The 24838-nt window shown below is 45.9% G+C and overlaps 1 protein-coding gene across 1 annotated transcript in view; it reads left to right on the plus strand.

Moving 5' to 3' along the window:
* ARHGAP31 (Rho GTPase activating protein 31) overlaps nt 1–24593 on the plus strand; it is a 60089-nt gene extending 35496 nt beyond the window's left edge. The window contains exons 2-12 of the mRNA XM_041410806.1: nt 286–388; nt 871–1015; nt 5580–5662; nt 6278–6385; nt 8086–8231; nt 9543–9741; nt 11487–11611; nt 14016–14075; nt 14918–15538; nt 15847–16157; nt 17057–24593. Of these exons, the coding sequence (XP_041266740.1) occupies nt 286–388; nt 871–1015; nt 5580–5662; nt 6278–6385; nt 8086–8231; nt 9543–9741; nt 11487–11611; nt 14016–14075; nt 14918–15538; nt 15847–16157; nt 17057–19510 (4355 nt within the window). The 3' untranslated portion in view covers nt 19511–24593. The remainder of the gene's footprint in view (nt 1–285; nt 389–870; nt 1016–5579; nt 5663–6277; nt 6386–8085; nt 8232–9542; nt 9742–11486; nt 11612–14015; nt 14076–14917; nt 15539–15846; nt 16158–17056) is intronic.
* Nucleotides 24594–24838: the final 245 nt, after the last annotated feature.

Raw genomic sequence — 24838 nt, forward strand, 5'->3', positions numbered from 1 at the left:
GAAAGAGAGGGAAACCCTACCTTTCTTTCTGCTATGTTACTGTGACTTCAGGGTCAGTCATTGTCACATGTTAATGAGCATTGCATGGCACAACCACAGCATATCCTCTTGGCCACTTTGCAGGCGTTATTTTTGATTTGCCCTGTATTTCTTTCATTGCTGTTCCCTTCCCTGCATCCACAGAGAGCCTCTGCTGTTTTTCCACGGAACTGTCTCCTCTGTGCTGACTTGTGGGAGCTGCCAGTGTGTATTCACTGGACATCTTGCTTTGCTTTCCTCTCGTAGTCCCTTACGTGCTGAAGAGCTGTGCGGAGTTCATTGAGACTCATGGCATCGTGGATGGGATCTACCGGCTCTCAGGAGTGACGTCCAACATACAGAAGCTGAGGTAAAGGCAACGTTTGGGAATGTCAGAGTGATTCAGGGACATTGCTCAGTACCTTTTTGGTGTTAGTCCCTCAGGTACAGGCTGTGGCCAACAGAGCTTCAGACTGATGCAGAAGATAAACTGTCTTTGAAGTTGCTAACAGGGAAAGACAACATTTTAGGGATTAGCCCAAAAAAACCTTTATCTCCCTCTGCATCTCTTAGTGGGAAAGGCAAGGAGGGTCTCAGTGAAAATACTGAATTGCTCTCTCTCGCTTTGGACAAAGCAATGTCTTCATATAATTTGAGGCCCATTCCCTGTGTTAGGGATAATGGAGACTAATTGGAACCTCAGGGCCTGAACTTGGGACACAATCCGACCTGCAGAAACATCTCTGCTTTCCCATTTGTTTTTTCTCTAGTTGCAAATAAGTACTTAGGGTGGAGTGCTGGCCTGCTACAACTCTTATTCACCCATATTTTTGTGCTTCCATGTTGTTTCAGACAAGAGTTTGTTTCTGACCAATGCCCAGATTTGACAAGGGAAGTTTACCTCCAGGACATCCACTGTGTGGGGTCACTCTGCAAGCTGTACTTCAGGGAACTGCCCAACCCTCTCCTCACTTATGAGCTCTACAAGAAATTCACGGTAAGACCCTTGGCTGTTCTTGCTCCTCTCCAGAAGTGTGGATGTGCTGCAGATTCCTCCATGACAGCTGTTTGGGATTCACTCCAATGTCTTGGCTTCTGGACATATCTATCCATATAAACACTTCGCAGTGCTCTTCCCTTCTCATCTCATGTTGGCTCTCTTTCCCTGTCCTTGTTTCTTTTCACCGTTTCGTGTTTACTTCTCTCAGTTTGTCTGCTGTTTCCTCCCCTTCATCTTGCTCATTTTTTCACTGCGTTGCTTCCCCACTGCCACTTTTTTTCCCCATTGTGCACCTCTTCCCAGCACGACTAATTCTCTTTCGTTTCCTCATTACTGTCCATCACTGAGAGTCTTCTAGGTCACCTGGGCTTGCGATCATAATCACAGGGGTGTGGTTTCCTTGTCCCTGTCCCTCCAACTGTCCCTGACACCTGCGCAAGCTCATTGTCCAGCCCATGTGTAAAGCATCAACTTTTCTGCATCTGTCACATTTTTCATACTGTTTGTAGGGCTGCAGATGAGGATACTGGTTATGCCAGATACAGCATATCAGGTCCATCATGATCACATTATAAATACAAATGGCAGAGGAAAGTGGCAACTGGCCAAGCAGAAATCTCTAACTTTGTTTAAAGAGATTACAATTCAAAGAGTAGTTACTTGATTCTGGAAAACAGCCATAGATTATACGTGGATACAGTTGGAGCTTAGGAGCAGACTGCGGGGGAGCAGAAATATAAGACCACAAAGCCTGAATTTTTAAGAGACTTGGCTAATTTTGATGACAGATAATATTTTATTAAAAGGTGGCACAGCAAGCTATGCTTGTTATTAAAGCTGCCTGTTTCTTAGCACTCTAAATCTACTTTCATTTTTTTATGACACCAGCAAATTTACATTCCATCATTGAGGCTGAAATCTTGCATGCTGAAGGTATGCACTTTCAGTTAAAAGAATTTACCAGCTTCTTAAGATAACTGGTGTGGGGGATGGGAAAGATTGTTTTCTTAGTGTTAGAAACATCCGTCCTTTGTTAAGAATTTCTGTCATCCTGCTCTTTCCCATTTGCTGGGAGGAGGAGGTGACAGCCATTGCCAAAAATGTCAGATGTTGCAGAGAAGAAGTTCTGCAAAATCAGGTGTTGCCATCTGAGTTGCCTCTATCCCAAATCAAGCACTTCCAAGTGACACTGATGTGGCACAGGAGGCACTGGGAGGGATCCACGGGATCCTCACGAGGAGACGCTCTCCAAAGTCTCCCTGTTGTCTGTTTTGGGAAGAGGTGTCAGTGCAAGGGGTGCTTGCTGTGGGGCAAAGCCAGATGGGACCAGCCAAGCAGGAACTTGCTGTAAGAAGTCAGGTAGCTCTTAGGGACACGACTCTGCTGGGGATTTTGGGGTGAGAGTGGCTCACTGTGCTGCCTGACAGCTGTGCAGTAATGTTAGGTGTCTTGCTGTTCCAAACTTTAAGTAAGATTGGTCTTTGTTTCAAGGCGATGTATAGTCAAATCTTCAGGGAAAATCCTGAGCAGATTTGAAAATCCTTTATCCTCAGGATATAAGGATTCTGAGGATATGGGGTAGGATTGCTGGAGACAGGATGAATAGGGTCTTGAAAATACAGGGCATCATTCAACCATTCACTGTAACTGATGAGTCTCATTCTTGTTGGAGCTATTTGGCCGGTGTCTTCCTGGCTATCACTACTGATTTATGGAAGAAAAAATGCTCTAAAGGAAACATTAAGATTTAGATGGAATCTTCTTTTAGGAAAGAATGTTTGCTGAAAAGTGAACTTTTGGGATGATGACTTGCAGGTTTTCAGTAGATACATTTAGTAAATAGCTTTATTCAAAAACAAAAGGGAAAACATTTCTGTAACAGTCTGAGTGTTTCTTTTACAAGTACTTTCTAAAGGAAATGTTTCAATGTTGCATCAACACATCTAACTTCCCTAAAATGTCTTTCAGAAAAGGGTTAAACAGTTCCAAATTTTAATTATCATTTCTATAACTAATGTTTGAGTGTGATGCTTTTGGTCAACCTTGAACAGTTGTTTTCTAAAATTTTATGCCAGCTTCCCAAAATGTTATCACTTTGGGTTGACCTAAAAGGTTTTTTTTTTTTTTTTTAAATCTCTGGCTTTTCAGTTTTTCCACTTAGCAACAAAATCCATTATTCATGTGAGCCTGCTCAGAAGGGATTTATAATTGGTAACCCAGCTGACAGGAAGCACAGTCAGATACTAGGAGGAAAGAAAGAAAAAAAGACCTATTCCCCAAGGAGCAGAAAACCCACTAGGAGGGTGTGTGTGCGTGGGGTGTCTGAACAGGGAACAGTGGCAGCTATACCTCAGCAGACGAGTGCTGGTAGGAATAAAGAACACATGCTAATCCCAGCCTGACTGAGCCAGAGCTGGCTCTGAGCTGGAATAGCCTGCACTTTGAGTCACCACAGTGATTCAGAGATTTCTGTCTAAGGAAAGTCAAATTCTTAATGACTAGGGAAGGGTTGTCCTTTTGGTCATCACTATGTCAAGTTCACAAGTGTAACATCCCAGTCATGACCTCACTGGGTATAAATTTTTGCCAGATGATTGCCATCTTGTATCCCAGTGATGGATGGTTGTTTTTCAAGACAGATAAGTTGACTCTGCTTGGCTTGTTCTAGCCTGGGCATAGAGGGACCAGCTCTAGGAGGCCAAGCTTACCTTCTCTCTCTGGACTTTATTCCACTTGTTAACCAGGGCTTATGAATTCTGCACCCCCAGAATCACTAGTGCAGTTAAAAAAAAAAAATCTTAAATGGCATAAATTCATACCATGATGAACAGATGTGCAAGAAATGGAATTATTGGTTCTTCCTTGAATTCTGTATTCTGCTGCTGTAATCTGCAGTTTTGGAGGGCTCGTCAGGTCGCAAAAGCACAGCTCGTGTGGGTCAGACATGTGGCTCGGAGGACTGAACAGGTCATGACCTCAGAGAAGCTGGTATTCACTTGCTGTCTAATCATTAGGTCTTTGAGACCTGGAAGGTCAAATACAGGAATGAAGATGTGCACCAGAGGAGAAAATACTATGTACAATCTAGTTGAAATACTAATGCTTTAGGTGCATCAGTTAAAGTTTTTATTTCTCTCAGTCTCCATCTTTGGACAAGGCTATTCAACTGGAAACATTGTATGAAGATTAAAAGAGCTCTTATGCTTCAGATTTCTGGGTTTTTTTTTTTTTTTTTTTTTTTAACAGCACCACAGACATGTGTAAAATCATTAGAAGGAGTTAACCTGCCTTTAATTTGGGCAAACCAAATACATGTGCATCTCATATATACCTAACTAGTGAGCTCACTTGTTTTGATCTGCCATCACTTCTCTGGCCTGGAAACTGGCAGTGTTTGGTTAGCTGATGGTCGCAGATGAGAAGTGATCCGCAGGGAAAGGGGCAGTGACAAAACCAGTGATGGTAACATCATCACAGGGGGTGCTGCAGTGCCTGCTGCAGGAAGATGTTTCTCTAGCAGTGGCTGGTAATTTCAGGTTCATGATGTTTAAGCGACGAGTGGCTTAGGAAGGGCTGCTTCCTTCCTTTCCTCCCCTGGCAGTGCTGACATCTGTCTGGAGGCAAAGCTTGTGCTGGCGGCGTGGGTCACAGCATCTTCCTTTGAACTCGCTCCAAATCCAGTGGCAGTCGGGTGGGTAGGAGGAGGTTCCCAGACAGTCATGCACTGTTTGAACTGGCTGGTGGCTTGTCCTCCCCCAGCACAAATATTGAAAGGGAATAGCTGAACAGATGAATGCCAATGCAGTGAACTCCCAGGAATGCTGACAAAAGCTTCTCATGGCTCTCTGAGCTCTTGGTCTGCAGAGATTTTGCTCAAGACTGAGATGTATAACTTTGATTCTGTCTAACCCTGAGTAAAAGAATTTATTAATCTGCTGGGCAGGGATTCTGCTAAGGCTTCTTCCATCATGAAAGATGCAAACCCACAAAAATAATCCCCTCAGCTATGTTGTTATGACAGTCAAAATATTGTTTATTTTGAAGAATACGGAACACGTATATCCCAAGTGTTCTCATAACACAGCTTGAAAAACATGTTTTAACAGGTTATTTTTGGGGGGGTGTCTTTGCTTTTTGCCTTTTCCAGTAGTTTCACTTCTCTCTTTCCCCTCTCTTTTTATTTCATCCATCATTAATCAAGTTAAAAAAAAGTAAAAAGAGCCAAAAATTACCCAATGAAAAGCAAAGCAAAACAAACCAATGCAAGCAAAAAAACTCCCTGTAATTTGTAATTGAAGGACTAAGTCCTTGAGTGCCCCTCTGCCATAAATACTGACCACCATGTCGGAATGTGTGGGCATGGTGTGCTGAGACAGGGAATAACAGTGCAGGAAATCTCTGCCGTGCTGGGGACACAAAGAAACTTCTTCTTCCAATAGCTCTGTAGGGTAACAAGAGAGCATTCCCTCTGAGACAGGGTGTCTCGTGTGACCCTTCTTATCCCTCTTCCTTTTCCCCTGAGTCCATTGCCAGGGTGTACTGTTTCCTTGTGTCCCTGCAGGAAGCAGTGTCTCGCTTCCCCGAGGACGAGCAGCTGGCACAAATTCAAAATGTCATCCAGGAGCTGCCACCATCACATTACAGGTAAGGCTGTGTCCACAGAGGTGCTGAGGATCAGCGTGGTGACCTCACCCTCATCAGGGAATATTGCCTGAAATAGCTGTAGGATTCATTTCCAGAAATCAATTTCCAAAAGCTGACTCACCATTTCCAAATCTGGCAACAATTTATCTGGCATTTAAATATCATTGAACAAACCTTTGTTAGAGACAGAACAAGGTCTCCCTGCTGCAGTCTTACCATCCTCCTTCCCCAAGTATGACCACCGTGGCACCCTTGGGCAGCGTCCTGGGTGTGGTAAGGAGATGATGATCTACTGGAGGTGCCTGAGCAAGAGCTAAGAGCTCAGCCTTTGCAGCATCCCATTCCCTCTTCCACCCATCTCCCGTGTTCTTTGCTCCCATCTTGCTAAGGGTAGTTTGGTTCATGGCCCGGGCTTGGCCACTCCAAGCTCAGCTGTTCAGGTATTCACTGCCATCCCATGCAAACGCTGGTGCTGTGTCTCCTCTGCCCCGTGGGCTCTGCTGTGCCATTGCAGACACCTGGGGAGGGACAGGGCTGGCTCTGAGCCTCGCTGTCCCAGCAGACAGGCGCTGGTAACGTGACACATTTTTCTTTCTTGGCGTGAAACCATTGCAGAACGCTGGAATACCTGATCAAGCACCTGACTCACCTGGCTTCCTTCAGCAACATGACCAACATGCACACCAGAAACCTGGCCTTGGTGTGGGCTCCAAATCTCCTCAGGTACAGTAGAGATTCCTCTAATCCAGAGTGCCATGCTGAGTTCCAAGGGGAGTGGCAGCATCTGAGCCTAATGACCTGAGGGAAATGCAAAGACGGGGAAAAGATGAGCAACTAAAGGGAAGAGTATAGCAGAGCAAACAGCTTTTCTTCCAAGTTGAATAATCTAAGGTTTTACTGCCAGCGTCCAAGGAAGCTTGTGGGTTTGTGTGTTTCTTATTAAAAAAAGGTTGTTATTTGCAAGTTGAGCATAGATTTAGAAATGAGGACTTAACTCATCACTTGGGAATGTTAATGACATTTTTGATGGTGCCAGTGCTTCTGCAGCAGGGCAGTGAAAGACAGCAAGGATCAGAAGGGAGAAAAACAGGGCAATAATACTAGAGACCTGTTCCCAGATCTGCTTGTGCAAAATTGGGATGAGCTTGCTGGGCTTGAAATGGCAGCCAGTGTCAGATCTCAAGACCACCAGCTAGTTTTTCATGTTTGTTATGCCTGGCACTCTGCTGTGAAGAAGCCTGGATTAGATGCAGGCAGGGGTTTGGCTGCTATGTTGTAGAGCTAAGCAGAACAAGGAAAAATAGCATCTGGGAAAAAAAAATTAAATATTTTGTATCTTGTCAAAATTCCCTTTCCATCCATCCAATACCCCTGCATTTAGAGGAATGAGCTATACAGGGAGAGTCCAGGACTGCAGCTGGGCAGGACAGCAGCGATGGCAGAGCTGTCAGGGTAGCCCTGGGCTGGCAGAGGACATTGGCTAGAGAGGTACAAGCCTGAAAAGCATGCTCTAAAGAGTTATCTCACCCTTCTGAATGCCAAAAATGGCAGAGGAGGTCCTGAAAATGAATCAAATGTTGACTCTATTGAATATCATAAATTGGGCCTTTACTACTGAGACATTTTCATTCTAGCATCTGTCCTTGTCAAAAAAAAAAAAAAAAGAAAAAAAGGGAAAAAAAATCTGTTTTCCCTTTGCAATCTTTCATAAGTACAAGCCCAGGAGGAAAAGAAAGGAGCAAGCAATGCAACTGCAGTCTCCTCACAGGGTTATCCTCTTGGCAATGCCCCAAGCTGTTATCTAACACACCAGTCATTAACTTTACAAAGGATCCATTGCCCAAAGATAATTTCTTCAGCAACACTTTGGCATGTCAAGATAAGGAATATTCCTTTGCTGAGAGCAAGATTGAGAATGTGGGAGTGCAGGGCGGGCAGAGAAGAGACTGTTGGGGCACACGGAGAAGTATTGAAGAAATTGGCATGGGGAAGACCTGAGCAGGGTCTAAGGGACTTCACTGAGAGGTGATTGAAGCACTGAGTAGGGATCTAGAAGCAGCCTTTGAAGGCTCCTGTGCTGTCTTTCAGGCCCAGCCTTGAAATAGCTAAAATAGGAAAAAGGGAGAAGAATGGAACTTGAGAGTGACAGTTTTACCTGCTGAAGAATGTAAAAGCCAAGTGGGGAAAATAACACATTCAGGAAAGGAAGCAGCAGAAGTGGCAAAGAAAACAGGGAAAATAATTTTTAAAAGAGTGAAAAGACAAAAAGGGAATGAGGGCCTGTGAGGGAAGGAGAGGAAGAGCAAGAGCAAGAGTGGGAAAATCATCTCTGTTGCCTTGCTTGCAGGAAGAAATCTGGTCTGTCCTTGCCAGGGGCTGTGTGTGGCAATGCTCAGTACTGGTACCCCTCTTTCCTCATGCAGGTCAAAGGAGATTGAGGCAGTTGGCTGCAATGGGGATGCAGCTTTCCTGGAGGTGCGAGTGCAGCAGTTGGTGATCGAGTTCATCCTGAACCATGTGGATCAGATCTTCAACAACAACAGGAAAGCCAGCTCTGCAGAGAACATTGGTAGCAATCTCCCTGAGCCACTTCCCATGTCACTTGCTATGTCTTTCAGCTCTCCCTTCAGCTAGTATTACAAGCACAGTAACCCTTGCTATCATCACAGACTTCCCCAAAGGCACCTTGGGCCCAGTATCTCATTACTCTTGTTTTCTTCATCCCTATCTTCAACATTTCTTTTTCAATGCTAGCCTCCTTTAGTGTTTTCTCGGGTTGCCTTATATCTCATCTTCTGCATGATCTATGTGGCTTACCCGTTTCCACCAAAGGAAGACCACCTGATTGATTCTCAGTCTTGGTCTAAGCTTTCTCTCCCAAGTCCATCAGCCACAGTTTCAGCTCTTCTGTCAGATTCCCCCAGTTGCAATTCCTCATACCAACAATACCTGCCCTGTAGCCACTATTTCCACCCAAGTCAGAGGTCACACTCCCAGGCACTCCTGAGAAACACATTAATCTTTTGCTCCAAAAATATATATCATGTTTATGAGGATACTTTATAAAAGAGATGTATTTTTTTTCTTGGGACATCAATAGTTTTCAGAGATGCTGATTTTGCTGTTTAGTGATGGTTTTGTTGGCAAGGACTGGGAAATGAGGAGGCATGGATCCACAGTGACCTCACATAATTGCAGAAATATGCACCTTCTCATTTTACACACTCAAAAGACTTCTGATACCTTCAGTACTCAGGCAGTATCCACCTTTCTGCTTTGCAGCCCTGTGCCAGCTCATTCTGCCCATCTTTACCATACCATGGCTTTGCCCCTGCCCCCATAAACAGACATTTTCAGTTCTCTGGGCTATCAGTGAGACTGCTTTTTGCGACCCTGAAATGGATTAGAAAGTTAAAGTGATGCTGGTTTTAGAACAATCCCCTGTCCTGCAAGAAGACAAGGAGAAAGATGTGGAAGTGAGAGAAAGAACTAGGCACCAAATGGGTATCAGCGACTGAACTGCTTCAAAACTGGGGGAGGGTGGGGGCGACATGGAGGAAGGGAGTGAGGGAGGAGTAAAGGGAATGTGTGAATCCTGTTGTTTCTCAGATACACCTCCTTCACACTGAAGTGTCTGCAGCAGAGGAAGCAAATCCACACAGCACAGCCTTTGGCTGGCAAGCATGGCCCCTGCTGGGAATGTACTCAGAGGGATAAGGTTGCTGGGGAGCTGAAAGGCTTATCTGACAAAAAGCCTTTCTCCCCGCACGTGCCACTTCTTTCCCCCCTCCACAGGAGATGTTCCAGTCAAATAAAGTCATGAAGTTCTTGCTCTCGTCTCTCCTCACCCCAGGCTGGAATGTATTTTCTTGTTTTTCAGAGAGCACATCAGTTGTGAAAAGTTTGACCCTCCCCTCAGCCTCCCTGCCAATGAAACTGGTGAGCCTGGAAGAAGCCCAGGCACGGAGTCTGTCTGCATCCCATCCTGCTCGGAAGGAGAGGAGAGAGAACAGCTTGCCTGAAATTGTGCCTGTAATTGGGTCCCTCTTCCACACAGTTGTTGACCTTCCTGACAGCAAGTAAGTGCCAAGAGGAGTGTAAGCACAAACAAAAAAGTGCAGGTTCCCCAGTGTGATTGGGCACGATCCTTTTGTTAACGTGATACCCCCACACCTGCGCTCGTCTGAATCTACTGCCACTACACAAGGAAGATTCAGTGTCCTCAAAAGAGGCAGAGCTACTCCTGAGAAGTATTTCAGGTGCTGGGTTCATAGCTTCACTAGTTCTCATCTCTCCATCAGGGCAGAACCTCACAGACCTCCTGCAGGAGGAATGAATTGTCTTTGCATCCTTGTGCCAGCTCAGAAGTTGGCTAAACATGGGATGAGCATGGAGCAGTTTGAGGCACAGCTCATCTACGAGTTCCACCTACTGCTGGTTGGTCCAGGGCACACCTGGTGCCACTGACCTGCTCCAGATTCTTCATTCTCCTGGTTCCTCTGCAATTACAGCCAAGCAGGAAGGCTCATTTTCACTCCCAGCATGGAGAGATATTTACATAGTGGCACCTATGCCAGCTACGTCTATGCCAGGAGAAGAGTCTGATTTCAGCTAAGGTTGCTGCAGTGGTTGGCACAGCCACCCAGAATAAGTATTTATCTATTGGTCTATCTAAGTGGTTAATATATAGCCCCTCTACTGCCTGGTTCTGATAGATTATAGCCTGTGCAGCAGGAGACTCATTAATCTACTGACCCAGAAAGCACCAGAACAAAGATATTTATTGGCACTTGATATATTAAAGCAAAAAGGAGTCATCTAACACAATACTGGCAAGAGGATAACCAGCTTAAGACAAAAATATGTATGTCCCTCTACAGTCTTCTCCTTTCTCATTTGAAGAGAAAAGTCCTATCCCCAAATATTAATCCCTTTTGTAGGACTGATTTGTACTTCTCTGCATATTGATCAGAAAGAAGAGCAGAAATATGGGGATAGAAAGCCCAGTGTGGAGAGTAAGACAGGGAATGCTAAGGGAATTCTTGCTCTGAAAGAGGGGAGATTGAAGGAGGAGTCAGAATGAGAATGAAAGGAGTGAAACAGAGCTTCACAAAGAAATATGTATACAAAAAAAAAAAAAAAAAGCATTAGGACAAGAAGCTTCTTTCTGCAAAAGCTGGGATTTCCAAAGAGATGTGGGGAACTGGTGTCCCATTTCCTCTGAGGGTTATGAGAAATTGATTTAATTCCCTGAAACCTCCTCCTATTTGGTTAGTACATTATCCTTGCATATGAATATATAACACCTGTGATTAAATTAAGGTTGGCCTGAGAAGCATTTATAGCGAGCATTTATATATATATATATAACTTTGTGCACTGAGCAATGGTTGCAGTTCCATCAGTTCCTTGGAATTTATCATACATTGTGTCATTAAAATCTGTTAAAAAGGCAATTTTTCTTTGCTTTATTGCAGGATAGTCTGAGCCTTGATCTCTTTTCTGGAGACAAGCATGGTTGATTGCTCAATCACTGTTGCTGTAGCATGATGCCAGAACCAACTATCTGAAGGTTTAGGTGTCTTTCCATCCATGAAATAGTTAAATCAGCAGTACAGATAAATCACTTACAGCATGACTGCTACCTATGTAGCCAACAAGGGTTGGTTGTATAGCTATGCTTTGCATGCTTTAGAGTTAAAAGAGGTGTGAGAAGAAAAAAATGGAAAGTGTTGAGGGGAGACAGCTCAGAGGCCTTTGGAGAGTATTAAAATGGCAAAAGTCTCTGAGGTTTGGTGACCACCTGAGCCTTTTTTCCTTCCAGGAGGAAATTATCCACCAAGTCCAAGAAATGGAAATCAATATTTAATTTGGGCCGCTCTGGCTCAGAATCAAAGTCTAAACTGAGTCGAAATGGGAGTGTCTTTGTAAGGGCACAGAAGCTCTCTGGTAAGAACACATTTTGCAGCTGAATGTTTCTCTCTGAGGTTTTCTCCTGTGTTGTTGGTAGCATGGGACAACCTGTATCCACTTGCCACTAATGCCATAGACTTGAGATAGTCTAATGGGATTGTGCTTGTTGCCTGGTTTCATGCACATCTCGTTCTCCTGTGATGGCAAGAAACACCCTTCCAGGAGGACTGGACAGACAGCTACAGTAAATATTGTATTTTAGTACCTGATAACTGGGCTCCTGTTGTCCAGCTGTCAAGTCTGGGGACTAGGAAATGTTATGTAGGTTTGGATTAGTCCACTGTTGCAGCCCAGCCAGTCTCCGTCTCCTGAGACTTGTTACATAGCACTGGGTGAATGGCTCTTTCTAGGCTGTCTTTCCAGGCTGTCCTTCCACTAAAGGACTTTAAAAGAACCAACTGCATTCAGTATCTTTGTGAAAAACGAGGCACCAGGAGTGCCTTCAGCTCGGGCTCTCAGCACTTTGAGGGAAGCCATTACTTTTGCAGAATTTACAAGAGAGAAGTTGTGTTTTCTTCTGGCTGTAATCCCAAGTTCTAACCTCTCCTGGGCTGCAATCTCTTAAACACTCGGCTTCCTAGAAAATCACATGGCAGTGCCAGTTCCCAGTGTTAAGAAATGATGACTCAAGCTCTAAAAATCATGAACTCGACTCAAAAGTAATCACATTCTTAAAAAGAAAGCATGCCCTTTTAATTTGAATTCATAAAGAAATATTTTGGTTTTATATGTTCCAGATTTTTTAGTATCTCCAAATCAGGGAATTATTTTCTGTAGGGAGATGAAGGTGGATTTTTTTCTTTATATAATCTCATGACTTCAGGAGCTGGTGTTTGGAGGACCACTGCCTAACATTGTAAGACTTCAAATAAAACACTTAATATTGGCAACATTAGTTACCACCATGTATAAGAGAGGCTCTATTTGGATCAGGAATGAGTGTGAAGCCAAATGCTGGATCCAGCTCATTTTGGACCCCTGCCTTCCCCATGTTTTGCATATACAGATGGCCTCACACAGTGTGGCCATGACACAAAATAGCTCTCTATCCTATTTTGATCACGGGATCACCTTCTCACTTTGATAAGGAATACTCTGTCCCAAAATAGCGCTTACCCAAGGAGGCCCAGGAATGATGGCAGCCCCAGTCATTGTGGAGGCTGAGCCTTGTTCCAAGGACAGTGCTGAGTGACAGGGGGCTGCACATTTTCACCAGCAGGACAGACAAATGCACAGCCTTGTGCAGGGTTTTCAGCACTGAAGCAGTGCCTTTCTGTGCTGCCGTGTTACATTTTTCAGTGCTCTCTGCTTGCAGCCTAATGTGAGGGAGCAGATGAAGTTGCTGCTGAAACTCAGCACATGCTTTAGCACAGCTTGTGTCTGTGCACACAAATCTGTAAGCCACATAAAATGTGACTTACACAGCTCCCCATCTTGAATTCTGTTCCTTCTGGAAAGCGGAAACAGTGCTCAAGACATCACGTCTTATGAACCTTAAGAGTAGCCAGAGCTCCATATAAATGTAAAAAGTAGCTGGAGTTTCTCCTATGCTCATGTGAGAGTCAGAGCCAGAAGCCTCAATTATATAAACAAATGAAGTCCAACAAGCCTGCTGACTTTCTGCTTTACCTACTTTGTGCAACTCTGTAAACAGCAAACTTTACTCCCAGACATTTTCCAGATCTCCATGGACCCTTTCTGGGCTGCCAGAGACTGTCTTCCTTGCCAGCTACATTTCCCCACCTCCCTTCCTTTTACACAGCAGTAACAGTTACAAGCTTCCAAAACCTCTCAGGAGCAGACCTGTAGAGTGTATAGCAACAAACGACAGCTTGTTCCTGGACAAGCAAGTCCAGTGAGGATGGCCAGCAAAATAGGTCACTCACTACCCTCAGAAATTTCCCAGAGTCCTTGCTGGAGGCAGAGTATGCTCACATCAGCAAAAGAGCCGGGAGTGCAACGTAAAAATAACCCAACATTTGCTATCAGGAATGAGAGGTGATAAGGCATTTATGTCAATTTAGTTAAAAAGTCCCCCACAACCAATAGCCTGACTAAGTCGGGCAGGGGAGTGGCACATGACGGCTTTGGGGATGCTTAACTGCTTCAGAGTGGAGGTGGTGTTGACTGGCTGGGTTAAGTATAGCTCTCCACATGTCCAGCAGGTGCAAAGCTGTTGTTAGCACTAGCAGAGCCCCAGCTGTGTGGACAAGTGTTGTGGGTAATAAGCCATGTGGTGGAGATACATGGGGGAATGCTTGGAAATGGAAAATGTCTGCCTGGCATGCCTGTCTATATGTATGCAACCTTTGATCTTTATGGGCTGAAGCCTGCAAAGCCACAGGATCTGATACCTGCTTCTAACAATCTTTTTCCACAGAAAAAGCAACTATCCGGCCTGCAAAGAGCATGGACTCGTTGTGTTCCCTGCCAGTGGAAGGTGAGACATCCATAGCCTGCCTGTACTGTAAGGGGGAATGATTGCAGCTCTGCATTTTCAGCAGCATGGATCACAGAATCACAGAATGGTTTGGGTTGAAAGGGACTTTAGAAATCTCCTAGCTCCAAAACCCCTGCCACAGGCAGGGACACCTTCCACTATGCCAGGTGGTACCAACACTTGAGCAAGCCTTGAATGCTTCCAGGGATGGGGTATCCACAGCTTCTGTGGACAGCCTGTTCCAGTGTCTCACCACACCCAATGGATGAGCAGTCTGTGCCTATCTCACCATGTTGTGTATCTTTGTGTACTTAGGCCATGGCTGCTGACATGTGTCACCACCCCTGTGTGCGTGCATTTTTGACTCTTTTCTGTGTTGTTTATCTCAGTGCATCCACCTGAGAGTTACCACTGTGTTTAGCTGCACCTTTATTGGCAGTTGGACTGCTTTGATTTCTTTCTTGGTTATTCTGGGCTCAAAAATCCCATTTGTAGGTGAAAAAGGCCTACAAAAGATGACAAAGCCTGGTGTGAGCATTGTGGGCACTGTGTGATAGCCCTAGACTTGGCTGCATCTGATGGAGAAAGGTGTCTAATAAAAGTCTGAGCTGATTTCCACTGGTGGGCATTCAGTCCCGTGCTGCCTGCCCGTTTTGGAGAATGCCCTAGGGCTAGAGCATAGAAAGCCTTGAGCGCCACTTGTCTCCATCTATCTGGGGAAATGTGAGTGTTCAGCAGGGCAGGACTCATCCCTGGAGGGATTGAGGAGGGCTCCTCACAGAGGAAGTTTGTTTGCTAGTTCTCTGCTTCCCACTGACTTGCTCCCATGTTCCCGTCTCTAGGGGAGGATGACAAAAGCAGGTTCAAACGGTCCGTGACTACTGGAGGATTCTTTGTTCCCACCAAGATACGGACAGGAGGCACAGGCAGCTCATATGACCTCAGCAAGGAGAATGAGTGGGAGCGGGAAGGATCTGCCATGGGGGCCAAAGGAAGTTCAGAGCTGGCTGGGGAGAGAGGCCTTCCCCGGACACCGCAGGTGAAGTCACCCCCCGAGCAGCTGAAGGTTTTCCGGGTAGCAGAGGATGCTGAAAACGAGCAGACTTCAGCCAAAGGAGTACTCATGTTCTACACCTCTGAAACAGCCACCAAGTCAGGCTTCCCAAGCAGCCTCTTTCCCCTGGAGGCCTCTCCTCATCACCAGAGGAAAGCCCTGAACATCTCGGAGCCATTTGCTGTCTCTGTCCCGCTGAGGGTATCGGCAGTCATCAGTACCAACAGCACACCCTGCCGCCTGCCCACCAAGGAGAAGCATTCCCTTTCCAGTCTAGAGGAGCTGTCTTCTCTGGTGGAGAGCACGAGCCCCTCTGCTCTGGAGCCAGGGACCCTCACAAGGACAGAGCAGGCAGCGGAGCGCAAGGAGAAACAGCCAGGGCCAACTCTGCCATTGGCAGCATCCAGAGGTAAGTTGTGTTAAGGAGGGGGGTATGGATCCTCACCTGGGCTGCTGGTAGTGACCTGCAGCTTGGTGGTGTGGAGGTTTCTCCAGCTTGAGCTTGTGGCAGGAAAGAAACTAACCTATAGCAGGGTGGATGTTGATAGCAGGTCAGGGTGGTGCTTGTTGCTTGGTGACCTCCCAGAAACGTCTGGTTGTGCCTGGAGGGAGCTCTCTAGCTTTGTTAGTTGGTGTTGGCTCTTGGCAGCACTGCTTTGTCCCAGGGCACAAGTTTTCAGTCTCAAGTAGTTACATTCGTTCATGTTTCTGATCCAGGCTCTCATCCTGAGGAGCTGGTGGCAGCTGGGAAACCCGAGTCCCTAGAAATGCCACAGCCAGCAGCAGAAAATCAGGAGACATGTGGGCAAAGCAGCTGCACAAGCAGCACCAGCGGCCCCCAGCAGTCCTTAGAGCAGAGTCCCACTTTGGAACAAACACCAGCTTCGGAGTTCCACAAGGGACCACTCCCAGCAGACAAAGCAGAGCAAGGACAGCTCAAGATGAAGGATGTCTCCTCAGAAAGCAGCTGTGACCAACAGGAGACTGAGATGGCTAAGACAGAAGAAGGATCACGCCTTAGAAATGTGGTAAGGAAGAAGGCATGAGAAAGATGGGGGACCATGGACCATGTCATGGTAGTGACTGGGAGGTTGTTTAAAGTTTCATTGTGTGCCTTTAGTTGTAAAAACTCAGTCTGTAACTTAGGCCAAGCAGCACCAATAATTGACCATGAACTGATTTATTTCACTTCTGTGAAATTACCATGTGGTGATTTACCTTTATGTAACTACCTACTGTCCTCTTTTGGTCATCTTTTCCTGTAACTGTAGAACATCAGTCTGTACCATCTGTCTGCTCTGAGACTCTCCAGATGTGAGACTGTCCGGATGTCTGAACATTTTGACCCGTGGTCTCTGAATTCCCCTTCTATTTTTGCTGTCCCATTTGTCCTGGACAGCCTGAACAGTCCTTTTCACTCCCATTCTCTACACACAATTTTATTTTTTTAATTTTTACTATTTTTTGCCTTCTCTTTAGCAAAGCCTTTTCATCAAGTTTCTTACAGCGATACTCATCTCTGGACAGCTATTTAAAGATCTGTTGGCATATCTCCTTGAATAGATTATTCATTTGAGTTTGTGTGCAGTTTGGGAATGCATATTCCCTGGCAAGGCCAAGCGAGCCTGAATGGGAATTGCTGAGAAATGGGCTGGAACATTCCATCTACTCATTCAGCTCACTATTTCAGTATGTCTGTCCAGGCCTCCTTTTGGCTGCACCTCAGACCTTCTCCACCATAAACCCACTTGTTTATAGATGTATTCTCTTCCTTGAACTGGTAGCAGTCTGTGTGTCTGTGTTTTTGTACCCATGAGCCTGCTCATCCAGGAGCCTGGCTATTCTAGGAGGGCTGTTTAGGGAAAATGGAGGGGTGTTTACTGGGAAGTTGTGTGCTCCCAGGTGATGGCTTTTTTCTGTTTTTCAGACTGAGGAGGACCCGGCCAATGCCCTTCTAGAACCGCTGTGGCCAGAGATACAGCAGGAACTGAAAATCGTTGAACCTGAAGAGGAGCTCTTGCTCTTGCCAGCAGCTGTCCCCAAGACAAGTCCAATTTCCGAATCCTCCTCTACAGAACAAACAGATAGTCTTTGCTCTGGCCCAGGGCAGAGTCCAACACTCGCTGAGCAGAAATCTGAAAGCAGAGCATCACAGATAACTCAGGTGCCTTTATTTGGTGCCAGTGGCACAGAGCAACAAGACAGCCTCCCCAGCTGCCAGTCTGATGCAGTTGCAGAGCAGAGTGGTGCTTCAGCCCTTCCCAAACTGGGCACTCTTCCCACAGGCTCAGCCACCCCAAAGAACCACCAGTCAATAGTGGAGAGCAGGAGTGAATGTCTCACTCCTACCCCGGACTGGAAGCTTCATGGTCAATCAGAATTTAGTGAGACTGCCACTAGTGATGGATTATCTTGTTCCAAAGCAGCATGTCCAGAATCAGGGAAAGAAAAAGATGGCACTTACCAGCTCCAGAGGGAAAAGGATGGTCATACCAGAGTCCAGACTCAGAGGGAGAAACATGAGATAATGACTACTGATGAAAGGGACACATTCTCCTCCAAGGCACTGAGTGGAGCTGGAATCCAGGAGGTGAAGGAAGGCAATGCTGTTAGCAGAACCCAGGATGCTGCTGACCAGGATGATGAGGATGCCTGGACAGATAATGTGCAGAGCTTAGAACTTGTGGAGCCTTGGGAGGATCACCAGTGGGTTACAAGCCCTCTCCATTCCCCCACCTTTAAGGACATTCAGGAGAAGATGACCCAGGAGTTTCACCCCCAGAGCCAGAGAGCAGAGACCAGCCTTTCTCTCAGGCCGCGGTTCAGTCGCAGCCTCTCCCTGGACAGTAAAGACACAGTGCTGAGTCTGTGGACTACCCCGTTCTCTTTCATAGATGCCACTGACCAGCAGCAACCATGCAGTGACATTCTGCATTCAGTGACATGTGAGCTGTCCAAAACACAACCCATGTCTACTTTGGGCAAAGAGATGCAAGATGAGAATGGCCCAAGTCCTCCAGAAGAACCTTCAAAACCTGAGTATCACCTTATCAGGGAGAAAGCACCAGGTGAGAAAGCAGGACCCTCCAGAGTTCCTCTTTCCGAGGCAGAGGGAAAGAAAGTGCATGTGAGCAAAGAAAACCCTTGGAGCCCAAAGCTTGAGTTGTCTTTGCCATACCAAAATAGCCCAGGCAGTTCTTCACAGACTAAGAACACAAAGGAGGAGTTATCCATCTCTCAGGACACTGCCCTGGGAGGAGAGATTCTCACCAAAGCATTGTGTTCTGCTGCTGAGTCACAGCTGAGTAATAAAGGTGAAGAAACACCTCGCAAAGTAAAGACCAGGCCTTCATCCCTCAACTTGGATTCACTCCTCCCAGCCCCAGATTTCTTCACATTTGAGAGCCTGTCCATGCCATCTGCCCCTGGGAACCTCCTGTATGGGCAGAAGGAAGTAAAAAGCAGTGATTCTGTCCCATCTCTGCCTACACACTGCCCTGCTGCCACTAGGGGTGTTCCCTGGGGGTCTCGTTTCAATGCCCCCATGGATCTAGACTTGGATTACCTGGCAGTGGCCCACGCCACCACCGGCCGTCGTAACTCTGCCCCCGTCAGCGTGTCAGCAGTCAGGACCTCCTTCATGATTAAGATGTGCCAGGCTAGAGCAGTGCCCGTGATACCGCCCAAGATTCAGTATACCCAGATCCCCCAGCCCCTGCAGGCTCAGAATGCTGCTCCAGCCACCGAGAAGAAGGAATCAGAATCCAAGCAGGCCATCAGGCAAGCTCCACGGGTGGCATGGAGCCACCTGGAGGCCCCCAAGAGCCCGCTGACAGAGAAGAAAGCCAAAGCAGAGAAAGAAAACAGTGACCCTGCTCAAAAGGACTCAGCCTGCCCTTGGCATGGCAGCCTGGGCTCTCCACTGGAGCCGTCTCAGTCCAGCCACCACCCTGCTCTGGATGCCCCTGTTCTGCGCCGAAAGCGCACCTCTGGCGGGGAGACAGCTGGAGATAACCCACAGTCTTCAAAGATAGAGAGGCCATCAGGGTTCTCCAAACCCTCCTACAGATCTAGGCCTGGGAGGCCCCAGAGTCTGATTCTCTTCAGTCCCCCTTTCCCCATCATGGACCACCCCGCGTCCTCAGCAGACTCCAGGGTGCTGTTGTCGCCCATCAGGAGCCCCACTCAGAGCACCTCGCTGAGCCCCATTTGTGGCGATCTGTCCGACCCTGCGCGGACAGCGCCGGAGGGGGTGACGCTGCGGAACAAAATGACCATCCCCAAGAACGGCCAGAGACTGGAGACCTCTACCAGCTGCTTCTACCAGCCCCAGAGGCGCTCTGTGATTCTGGATGGACGAAGTGGGAGGCAGATTGAGTAGCAGCTGCTCCTCCTATTCCTTTTCTGTGAGGGTTGGAATGGGAGTGTCCAAGACCAAGTCTGTTGCCATTTTGCTGTTGTTAAAACTAATCTGTGCAAGATGGACCTGAATCCTGTATGGTTTCCTGCAAAGCTTTTGCTATGGAAGGTTGTGGTATCTTTGTCTTGCTTTTCATTCCCCTTGTTACTCCTGCCTAGTCCCTCACTGTCTATTTTTTTTTTTTTATGGTAAGCCAGTCCCAGGGAATTTGCATTTCTCACACCTGTTCTCTAACAAGCCCCATGAAAGTCTTATCCTCCCTATGGAAAAAAGGAAAGATAAATCTCTGTATAATTACAATTTAGAGCTGAGAGGAAACATTGTTACAAGACACTGCAGCTCAGGGTGCAGGGGCACAACATCTGCTGAGGAGGTAAGTCCAGATGTTTGGGAACTCCTACCATTGTTTCCCAGACACCAGTGAAGGACTTTCTGATTTACATAGTGTAAATAAACAGTGCAGGAGGCTGGGGATAGCTGAAGAGGAAGGTTAAGCTGGCATGAGCAAATCACACAGGGCATGAGACACCCAAGGACGTTCCAGTGATAAACATACAACCTGAAGACGCTGCCTCCAGCTCTCTCCTTGCACCACAGATGTGCTCTTTCCAGCATGCGCAAGGGCTGGAATGAAAGCAGCTGGACAGGAAATGCCTAGTTGTTCTTTCAGTCTTCCAGGTCTTGCTCTCTGAGTGCTCAGTCTCTCCTTGCTTGGGCACACAAGATGGGTGTGGCTGAGGAATGAGTGTGCAGCTGGCTGCCCAGCGGTAGAGACCCCTCAGGCTGAAAGCAGTGAAAGCCAAGGCAAGGTCACACCAAAGGCCAGTATCAACTATTTTCATCATGCTTAAAGCCAGATGACACCTCTGCAGCTGTCTCCAGCTGAGCTCCACACTGCCAACAGCAGACAAATCCAAGATGATCTTATCTCCACGTCCTTGGGCTATTGCCCTCTTGCACCCTGACTGACATATCTTTGACCCTTGGTCTTTCTTTGCCACTGTGTGGCATGTCCCCAGGTGCTTCTTCTCCATTTAAATTTCCTCTCCTATGATTTTACACTGTTTCTTTGAGAGTGTGGCTGGTTGCCACCTCCCTGGACCTCAGTGCTTTCAGATTGATTAAGAGTATGGTAAAGAGGATGTTTTGTGGGACTGCAGAACAGATCATGAACAAGTCCTGAGAGGGGGATTTGAAGTGAATTAAACTCTCTCCTGAAGGAAACATTAATGTTACAGGCAAATACGTGTTCAGATATGCAACAGCTGCCATGGGAATAGAATTAAAGCTTCCTTTATAAAGCCACTGTGGTGAACTCTGCATTCACCACAGGCTCATCTGTTGCCTGATCTATGACTGTGGGTGATGGCAAAGTCAGGTACAGCCTGTGCTGTCTCTGCAATTTAAGTGCCACTCGTGACTAGAGAGGAGACAGGAGCACAGGTGTTGCTGCCAGCACTGAGATTGTCCCTGTAATGTGCTTGCAGGGGCCATCATTCCTGGAGATGTCTGAGTCTGCAGGCCCTCAGGTGGGTGTGATGTGCTATAGTTTAAGCAGTAAACTGTTAGGAAGTGCTATAGCCACCACAATGAGTGTCAGCCAGAATTTCCCAAAAGATGTGTGTTTAAGGCTTTGTTTTATGAAGTACTGGCAATTTCCAGTGATTAGCAAACTCAACCCATGAGCTCCTAGTCTGTACAGACTGTGTCACTTTATTAGTGCCATTGTGGCTGGAGGGCCCTGAGCCCCCCCCATGCAGTGTTTCCTCTGAACTCTTTGATTGCTAAAGGAGAGACATGCTGGAGTATTTTTGAGAAGTTATGGGCCCAGAAACGCAAGGAATATATCTTCAGCAGAATTTTCTCCTTCCATTTCCAAAGGGAATGTTAAAAACAAGAGGGCTTTTCCTTGTCACGAGCTGCAGTCTTTGATCCTCCCCACCACACTCTTTATTTGTGTACAGTACCACATGGGAACAGAGCAGAGAACTAAGTCCGTGCTGTCAGTTTTGTTGAGGGAGATTATCAAACCAGATGAGAGCCTGGAGTTCTTGTTTGGGTCCGTGTTCTTTCACAGGCAGCAGCCTATGCTTTACCTGGGCAAGCTGTGGACAGCAGGCCCAGAATATGCAGCTTCATGACAATTGTATTATTCTACTCCCAGACCATAATATACCTGTGCAGCGTCTTATTAAAACTAGGGAATTTCCAGTCCTTCATGCTCCTCATAGTTAGCACAGCTCCACACTGCGTATACATGGCACTGCCTCACGAGAAAGCTTTTAATCACCATGGCTGGGTTAATGACAAAGGGAAGGTGTGATACAAGGTATTGTGGTAAGGCTTTAGAGGAAGTAAAAGTTATGGAAATGATGCCCAGGTTTTTTGGCATCAACAAAAGAGTTTACTTTGGACAAGGACTTATAGTCTCTCAGGTCCTAGAAGTTTTGACTGCCAAGGCAGCTGGAAGGGAGCTAGAGAAGCTCACAAAGTAATGCATCAGAAGGAAAAGAAAATGTGATGAAACCTTGGCATGTTGCAACCATTTTTTTTCACCTCCTTATTCTCATATAAGCTGATCTATGAACAAGAAATGAGGTCTGGCAATTTGTATATAATACACTGTCTCAACTCTTAACAGCATTCCTGTAAGTAATAGCACTTTTGGCATAAGTGGTGGAACTCCTGCAAGAGAAAATTATTAGAGATCTTTACTTGATATTAAAGATCAGCCTCAACTAAGATCTGTATCCAGACTATACTTTTTAAGGATGTTTCAGAATTTCAACTCAGATCTGGGTCCTGGATTTTAATTAAGCAGAGATGCTGCAATGGTATCTCTATTTTGTAGCTTGATCCCATTGCTTATCTACAATTTAATCTCCAGCCTTCAGCTGATCTATCCAGAACAGTTAAAATAAAGCCCCAAGTCCTGCAGAGATGAAAGCATGTTCTTAGTTGCAAGGTGCCCTGTTGTTCTCAGCTCCAGATTCAGCCTTCTGCAGAGTCTGTAAAGTTTGATGAGGGATCCATGCTGACACTGGTACCTGCAGTCAGCTTCAAGGACCAGAGCCTGGGAATTGGACACGGCCAGAAGACAGATGCCACCTCCCACTGAATGGTGCTGGCTGGGTGGCAGGAGCTTCCTGAGATCCAGCTTTACTAAGCTATCCCCAATGTCAGTTTCAGGATCAGACCTGATCTCTTCAAGAAAGGATTTTCTTCTTTCTTGTGTTTTTTTCTCCTTGGTTTTGGGATTGGTTTTTATTGTTTTTCTTTGTTTGTTTGTTTGTTTGGGGGTTTTGTTTCTGTTTTTCCCTCGTTTGTCTGTGAAGCATTATGAAGGAGGGTAGATTGGATTTATGGGAGATGAGTCTGGCCCAGGTGAGCAAAGCTGGTTTTTCTTGGCATTATTGAAAGGACGTTCCTAAATAGACTGGCTCATCATCTGCAGCTCCACAAGGATCATTCCAGAGACCCTGCAGTACATTTCAATTCTCCTGAGACTGTGAAAAGTAAAGGCTGTTGCCCAGTTTGCAGATGGCTCCAGTATCAGAATTGACAAAGTATCACCAGCATGTGTTGCTTGTGGGCTTTTACAAGTGGAAGAAGAGTGAGTAAATTTAATTTATTCTTCCCATGTAGTCAGAAGGTTGGTGCAGCTTCTTTTAAATGTAGCTCAGAGTGAAATGGCTGAGCTGGCAAAGGTGAAAGGAGGGACATGGATAATGTTAGCTCATATGGGAGCTGCCTCACTGGCAGGAGAGAAAACAGAAAATGAAGGTTATAATTTACCTTATAAACCCCAGTCCTCTGGGCTGTCCATCTCATGCTGTCACTGTAGAAAGACTGAAGTACTTATTTTTTCACCTTTAGAGCTTCAGAGGAACTTAAGTCTGTATTAGAGAGCATCCATGAATTCTGCAACATTTCCCCTCATCCAATATCCAAATGGTGCAATCAAAATATTTTTTCTTTCTTTATGGATTCTGAAACACCTGTAATGGTGAATATTTAAATTTTATATATATATATATATATATATATATATATATATATATATATATAAGATCATATATAAGATCATTCTATGTAAATGTGTTAAAAAAAGGAAATGTAATTAACATGAAGGAATTGCCTAAATAGTATTTTACACATCTGTGAAACTTTGGCTGATGCATGGAACTGATTTGTGCTGCTACATTTGCAGCACTGAGAGTGTGAGATCAAGTGGCTTTTTGCCCACAGAGCAGCTAATTAGTTCTGGTTAATCTGTAGTGGGCAGAGGCCTGGATGTGCCTTGCTGAGAAGAATCTTGTCCTGGGAAAGGGGTGACAAGACCAGGGGAGACCAGAGTTGAAGGGCTGATTTAGCGTTCCACCACAAGCTTCTCCCCAGGCCTTGAAAATGCAACCAATCTACTGAAGCATATACAACCTTTCAGGCATGCCCAGGTTTTTCAGTTGTCCTTTTTGCTTCTCTCCATCTCTGGAAAAAAAAAGAATAAAAATCTCTAGGGATGAGGAAGAAGCTGCAGCTGATCCCTGTTCTGTTTAAGCTTTGCTTGCTCCTAACTGATGTAAAGGCTTACTGATGATAACTAATTCTGCTCCAAGCAAGGAATGGAAAACTTCCCATTGACTTCGACTGGAGATGGAGTAGGACTTTAACAGCCCCAGAAAGGAAGGATGGCAAAAGGCAAGAACTTTCTGGGGGCTCCATAGAGTAGTCCAGAGCTTGGATCTTGTGCCTGCAGACACTAGTTCCCTTTGAATATTATTTGCTGCCAGGTCAAGAGAAGGGCTGGAAGCTGGACACTATGAAGAGGACTGTCTCCATGCCACTGGCCCTGGTTTTGTGATTATTTTTCCTGCTAGCTCTGATGAATTGCAGTTTTGTTAAGCTTTTTTCTCTGTGTGGACTTGCCTGCCTCTGTGCGTGATTGTTAAAAAAAAAAAAAGAAAGAAAGAAAACAACAGCCATAAAAGAATGATGTTTTGCCAGGTCTCAGCTATGAGATTAAACTGGAGTTTTTATAAAAACAGATCTGTGCCCTAGTGATGTGTGGAACATCTCTTTTATTTCTGGATTTGGTTTATGAATACAGTGCAAATGCTTTTGCCGTCCTCTGACATGGAGTTTGAGCCCTTCTTTTATTTTGTGAGTGGCCTGGGCACTGATCTGTGTTTGTGTGGGCTTTGCTGGTGGGGACTGAAGGTTAGGTCCTGACCACACACTTTTCTGATTGGAGGGTTTGGGAGCTGCAGTTGCTCTGCAGCTCTGAAAATG

Source organism: Onychostruthus taczanowskii, unplaced genomic scaffold, assembly GCF_017590055.1.
Source record: "Onychostruthus taczanowskii isolate IOZ18803 unplaced genomic scaffold, ASM1759005v1 scaffold34, whole genome shotgun sequence".
Lineage (NCBI taxonomy): Eukaryota > Metazoa > Chordata > Aves > Passeriformes > Passeridae > Onychostruthus > Onychostruthus taczanowskii.